Source organism: Vigna radiata, chromosome 7 (genome assembly GCF_000741045.1).
Source record: "Vigna radiata var. radiata cultivar VC1973A chromosome 7, Vradiata_ver6, whole genome shotgun sequence".
Taxonomy (NCBI): domain Eukaryota; kingdom Viridiplantae; phylum Streptophyta; class Magnoliopsida; order Fabales; family Fabaceae; genus Vigna; species Vigna radiata.
Window position 1 is genome coordinate 54,643,804 of NC_028357.1, and position 7,051 is coordinate 54,650,854.

A 7,051-nucleotide genomic window follows, 5' to 3' on the forward strand; every position below is an offset into this window, starting at 1 on the left:
TAGAGACAGCTCAAAGGTGAGGGGCAGAGGTGGGTTCCACTAGAGACAACTTTTAGTCCTTCAATCTTCATCATTCTTTTGGCATTTATGTATTCATAAATTTTGGTAGAGATCGACTTGTGGAGCTGAGCCTTTGGTTTAAATAGAACGTACGTACTAGTATATCTCATTCTGCCTTTTCTTGTTTTGTGGTCAAAAATTTACTTCTCTTTTGTTTAATTAGTTCAATAATATAAAATAATTCTATCAAAATTAACTATACTGAAAAAACAGAGCCTCTACCTCTGAAAGATTCCTAGACATTGATAATACACTATTTAGATTCATCATGTGACTCAACAGCTGTATTACAGAAGACAGCACAACTTAGTGGGCAAGGCAAATAGATTTGTTAACATCTTATTTTAGTAATTCGTATTCCCTGTAGTCCTAATGCAGAATCAGATACTCGTATATGGTAGAGTGGCACAATAAGCACGCATCTAATGATTTTCTTGAATGGCAAATAAATTACAAGTTTTATTACACTTCTCCTTGTGTGACCCCCTCTACATTTTTTGTTAATTAAAGGACAAATCTCTTTGTACATTGTCATTGTCCTTTCCCAAATCTCACCCCTTTTCAGTGAATCCAGGGAAAAATTACAAAAAATTCTCAAATGAGAGTGAGCTACCCAATAAATAAAGAAATAAGCTTTTTAAGAAACTCCACGAGAATCCCTCCTCCCTAATTTAATTTATAACTATCATTAACATCACCATTATGTCTCGCTTACCTCACCATCTCTGCACATACCCACATCTATCACCATCTTTTCTTTTTCCTTTGACCTCCTCACTCTGCAACAGTTTCTCCTCGGAGCCTATATCAAAACAAACACAAATCAATTACTTAATAAGCCAAATCTAATTAACATTATGAATTAATTTTGTTGGTTAAAAAAACTTTAAAATCACCCTCATGTGTCGGTAGTAGTATAATATCTAACTTAGGAGAGTCAGAGAAGAACTTACTCTACTCCACATATTCGGATCTGGCTTCTTGTATACCTTCACTTTGTCAAGAGCACCCGGATCATCCATCTTCCACCTGCATTCCGGGTGAGGTTCAAGGTGCCTTTCATATTCACTCACTGTTTGTTCCATCTCAGAACTATATCTTGCGTTGGAAAAGTAAAATACAAAAGGCTTCTGGCATGGATTTCGGCTAACTGGACGGGTGTTGAATGCATATGCAGTGTAATCTGCTCTTCGATACCAATTCAAGAATGTTCTCGAAGGCATTTCCATCTCACGTGGTGAAAATACACCACGAAATATCTGAACAGCGAAACCCCACGAAACGGAAATAGTCCAGCCTTTTGATTTGTCGTAGCAGATGGATTGCTGCATGAGCCCTGGCGAGTCAATCTTCATTGGTATAGTGAGCCGTTGAAGGGCTTCCAGTCGGGTCACGTTGGGGAAGATTGGCTCAACCACATCAAGGTGGTGCAGTGACACCAATGGAGTCACGGGATGAGATGCCAGAAGGCCAAACAGGTTTCCATACACATCATACTGTTCCAATAAATCAGCGGCAATCAGCATGGATGTTATAAGAACGTATACACTTGCAAGACTACAAACAAATTCCTTGTCCATATTCATAGCAGCCGACATCATATGACTTTGCCATCTTGTTCAACGAAATGAAAATCATGAAATGCTAGAGTTCATTGTGAATGATCAAAGTATCCATGTTTTGAAATTTTTTAGTAAATCATGTTTGATGTTCTCTTTTTGGAGCGATTGGAATAGTTTAATACATAGTGATAAATGTTTCTATTTCATTAACACATGCCGTTAAGTAAAACATTAGCAAAACCCATTAAAATCACCTAGGAAGAAAAACTACGGAAAATTCAATGAATTTAAAGCAACTGTCTCTACTCTTTAAAGTGCAGTATTATGAGAAAAAGCTTATAACCTTAACCTAATTGTCTCCGCCACTTTGGCAACAACTCGAAACTCCTAATTGTCTCGACAACTTTGACAACAACTCAAAACTCTTAATCGTCTCCAAACTTTGACAACAACTCAAAACTCTTAATTGTCTCCGAACTTTGACAGCAACTCAAAACTTGGTTTGCTTTTTAGTCAAAATCTTTAGTGCCTAAATTTCTACCGCATATAGAATAGAGCTCTCCTAGTCGTAATCTGAAGCTTAAAGTCAAATTGTCAAAACCAAAAGAAATGGCAGAAGAACCATGTTTTCCACCGCCCACCCTCCAGATAATCTAATCTAGCCACGCTTTTTATTTTCATGAACTTGCAGAAGCTAATAATTTATACAAGTATATTTTAGTCCTGTCAAATTTCAAAACCCTTAATCTTGTTCTGTTAATTTTCTTAATTCCTTCTCCCTAAATGGCCCCGATAGTAATTATGAAGTGCACCTATTTAAGGTTTCCTAAGTTTACATCAGCTTGTATACCAGTTAAAAACAACCAATCAAATCATTTAAAAAATGGCTTTGTTTGATACATTATACTATATTTTTATAAATATGTGAGTATGACAAAAACTTATTAGCCGAATAAAAAGTTATTGGGAGGCGTAAATCACCCGCAAGCCAACGCAGATAATTAAAATCCAGTAGACAGAAATTGAACAGGAGTCAAATTCTGGCAAGAAAGCACAAATATAAAAAGAAAAATTAATGCGATTCCTCACCGACAAGCAAAGTCAGCACTTCAATCCCAACTCGGGTCCTACCCGCAAGTAAACTAGAACCTTCCCCAGTCACCAATTCTGGGGACGACCACAGATTTCATTTATCCATAATTAATATTAGCAATGGATTGCATAATCACATAGGAAATTGAGATTAAGGGAAATTAAGCATAAAAAGCAGAAATGAGAAACCAGTCCCCACTCCCAACAAACCCAACCAATGCCGACAAAAATTGATAAGACAGCGACAGTAACAAAATAAAAAAATAAACGATAAATAAATAAAACATTGATTGCAAATAATAATTACCATTAACAGAAACAACGAGTGAGTTTGAAAAAATCATGAGTGTGAGCGAGTTCCGAACCTGGTGAAAACCGATTTCCTTTGTGAGTGGAACACCGAGTTCGGCCATACACGCTTGCATTCTATCGTCAGAACCATAGAGACCTGGGTAACGCTGAATGCAGCGATCCTGCATTTTGTACAGAGCCTTAGCGAGAGGATAACTGATTGCAAAACCTCCTCCACCGTAAGCCATGTTGTAAGAGAAGAAAATGTTCTGCAAGTGACTCTCCGATAAACTCCCAATGTAGTAGAACTGATTGTGGTCGTATTTCCTCAGAATGCTAATTAGGTTTTCGGTCACGAAAACGGTGTCGTCGTCGCCCATCACGAACCACCGCACATCCTTCATCCCCAGCTTCAGCGTCTCCGCCACGATCCGCGAGATCCTGATGGCGGACCGGTGCCCCTGCTTGTTGGTGTAACGGAACCTCTCGGTGTCGCCGGAGATTCTAATCGGCGGCAGCGCATCCCTATCCTCCCTCAATTTAACCTTCTCGTCGAGCCACACCACGCCGCGCATCTCCCGTGGGCGATACCAGAGCTTGATGTAGTTCTTCCTCTGTTCCCAGAGCTTCGCCGACGCAGCAATTCCGAACACCACGTGGCGGAGGTCCGTCCGGTCGTCGGAGTTCGTTTCGCGGGACTCCCGTCGGAGAACGGAGGGTATGGCTGGGACGGTGACGGTAGCGGAGGCATTGCCGGCGGGAACGGTTTTGGAGAAGGTGGCGGTGGGGAATGAAACGTTGCCGCATGCGTGTGAGGTTGCGACGAGCTTGAGCGTGTAGACGACGTAGGTGACGGAAACAAAGAGGACGAGAATGATAAAAAGCTTTGGTGTGGTTCGGTGGTGTGCAGTTGGTGCAATGAGAGTGGCAGCAGAGGTTCTCATTGGTTCCCAAACTACTTTCTCCGACTCTTTCTCACCCATTGCAGATGCTTCAGAAATTCAGATTCAGGGAGGAACAACAGAGGCCCTTCAAAGCCCACAAACAAATAAAAAAAAAGCCCAGAGTTTGATCTTAAAGAGGAAGAGCAAAAGAATTATGGAGCATGGTGCCACTGCCAATCACCTTTTCTCACCCCTTCCAATTACCATACATACCATACACATATACATACGTATAAATACTATTTTTTTTTCTAGTAGGGCCCACATGTCAGGGAAATGCAGGTCAATTCAGTGAATCCAAGGGCTGGCCATATCCTCACATTATTGCGTGTTCGAGGGAACAGAGAATTTACAATGGTCCTCTCATGTTTTGGTTTTTTTTCTTAACTCGTGTGCTGGCATTTAGAAAATGGTGTGAATTTTTCTCAGACAGTTTAGGTATTAATTCAAAATTATTGCGTCAATTTATTTTCTGCCTATTAAAATAATGTTGTTCTTTATTTTTATGAGGTTACAAATAATGGATAGACTATATATTTTGGAAACTCGCTCTTTTTCTATTAGAAAAAAGAAGTGATTACTTAAATTCATTACTCAATCTCACACATTTTAATATTTCAATTTTAACAAAACAGATAAAATCTTTTAAATTCTTTTATGTATTAAACGTGTTTTTTTATTGATATTAAAGTTAGGATGTGTTAAAATATGTAAACAACTTACTTAAAAAATTAATGTAACTAATGTAAAAAAATTATAGTTTAAAGTTTAAAAATCAAAATATATTAAAACATAAGGATAAAATGTGTAAACAATTAAAGTATTAATATAAAATATATTTTACATGTCAAAATTTTTTAAATGCAGTTAATAAAAAAATTTATGTCAAAGTTTAAAAATTAAAATGTATTAAAGTTTTGAAAAATAATTTTAATTTTATTTCAAAATCAAATAACTAAATACATAATTAACTATTGGTACACATAATAATAAAAAGAAAATTCTCAATAATAGAAATGAATTAAATTATAACTTTTTACCATATTGTTTAAAATATTTGTAATTTTCAAATATGTAACAATAACTAAAAATATTTCATAATTCTAATTGAATTCAATTATAAATATTTAATTTTTTTTTTGGCTCATAGTGTCCGGACCATGACTAGTGATGGAAGAAAACGCAAAAAATAAATTGGAAAATTTGCATACTTTATTTATTTTATTTTTTTCCGACTTTGTCCTGTTCTTGACCAAGTTTATTGTTATCATTTCAAATTATGTAATATCTGATTAATTGTATTTTAAAGGAAGGAGTCATGAGTACTATCTTCTCTTCTTTTTTTCACAGATTGTTTGCGAATAAATTAATAAAATGAATAATAACACTAAAATAATTAAGGAGATTACCCTAATTATACAAATTTTATTCATGAGCATTTTTTGATATATTAATATTAATAATTTTAATTATAATTAATAGTAAGAAATTAATAATCCTTAACATAAATAGTATAAGCTTTATATACAAGTACTAAAATTTATTTATATTCCATTTATAGAAACCAAATTTTATAATTAATTTCTCCTAATCTTTCCTAAACATCCTCCGATATAAATTGTTTTTCCAAATATACGATTGAAATAACAAATATACATTTAAAGATTTGATCCAAATCTTTAATAAAGTTAGTCCTGCAAGTATAATTTGTGTACTATTTTATAAAAGAAATTCCTTCTTGTCTATTAGTATATAGTTTTGGCAATTTAAATCTTAATTTTTGTTCATGCATCCGTTAAAAATATATTTCGTATTTGTTAATTATATTAATTTAGATATTAACATGATTCAAAATATATTATTATAGGTAACATCTCATTTTTAATACTATTAAAATTGTCACATATTCAATATAAATAACATACACTAAATAAGTATAAATAACATATATTAAATAAATATATAAAATCCTGACATCTCAAATATAATTATAATACCAAAATATATACATAAATAAATAAGCGTCCTATATAATTAAAAAATAATTACATCCATTCAAAAACAAAATAAAGTTTTCTAAAAACATATATATAAACTGAAATTAAACAATATATTTTAAGCTTCAACACTGCTCTTTTCTTGTAATAGATTATATGGTAACTTTCTTATTTGCAAATTATTAAAGTGATCATTGTATATAAGAAAGATGAAGAGAGAAACAAGCATATATAAAAAAGGTAAGCTAATGAAAAAAAAATATTCATATCAATAAATCATAAAATATGTAATTATTCATCTTAGACTAAGATTTCCTATTTTTCTCGACACATACTTCAACTTTTTCTACTTGAAATTAAATAATTATTAGAACGTCAAAATAATTGTCAATAAGAAATGCATAAATCAATAAACACACCATTTTAACCGCTATTAATCATCAAGTACCAACCCTTCACATATTATACAAAATCAACTATTGTTTTAACATTCACAATATCACACACATTAAATATATATATATATATATATATATATATATATAGACACACGAATTTAGTTAAAATTATGATATTTTTCTCGGCCATAAGACTTATTTGCTCAACGAGTAGTGTTTGACAACATACTCGCTCAACCACTAGATTCGTTCGCTTAACCAGTAGTACTTGACAACACACTCGCTCAACCGCCATATATGCTCGCTCTACGAGTAGTGCCTGATAACACACTCGTCAAACGACCAAATAGCTTGCTCAACTAGAATACCAACAGAACTTACATACTTGAATTCTCTTAAAAGTCGTCCAGTAAGTATATTCTCGTCCAATGACTGCCCAGTTAGTGACCTACTGAATTTGGTCTCACCTAACGATTACTAAGTCAGTAGCTCTCTCACTTTGATGTCGCCCAATCAATATATGTCGCTCAGCGAATCTACATAATTTTGTAGAATAAAATTATGCATATTTATGTCATTCCAATATTGTAAAATAAGTCTAACACTAACCTCAGATGTCAAAACAACCAACCATTAAATTATACACAACTCAATGACTTAATTCACCTCAAATGCAATCTCAACCATATAATATATCTACATTTCCA

The 7,051-nt window shown here is 33.8% G+C and overlaps 1 protein-coding gene across 1 annotated transcript; it reads right to left on the minus strand.

Annotated features, from left to right (window-relative positions):
- Positions 1–455: 455 nt before the first annotated feature.
- Positions 456–4,326, minus strand: LOC106768718. Its single transcript, XM_014653999.2, has 3 exons — positions 3,080–4,326; positions 1,014–1,556; positions 456–862 (listed from the first exon to the last, which is right to left on the minus strand). Exons 1-3 carry the CDS (start codon positions 3,986–3,988, stop codon positions 761–763), a joined length of 1,554 nt encoding a protein of 517 aa, XP_014509485.1. The 5' UTR covers positions 3,989–4,326; the 3' UTR covers positions 456–760.
- Between the last annotated feature and the right edge of the window lie 2,725 nt (positions 4,327–7,051).

Bases quoted from the DNA above. Each gene is read 5' to 3' on its own strand.
- LOC106768718 (XM_014653999.2), bottom strand. From the start codon at position 3,988: ATGGGTGAGAAAGAGTCGGAGAAAGTAGTTTGGGAACCAATGAGAACC. The intron at 1,557-3,079 runs GTTCGGAACTCG...TTATTGGAACAG, and splicing joins AGGAAATCGGTTTTCACCAG to TATGATGTGTATGGAAACCT. The intron at 863-1,013 runs GTAAGTTCTTCT...GTTTTGATATAG, and splicing joins ATCCGAATATGTGGAGTAGA to GCTCCGAGGAGAAACTGTTG.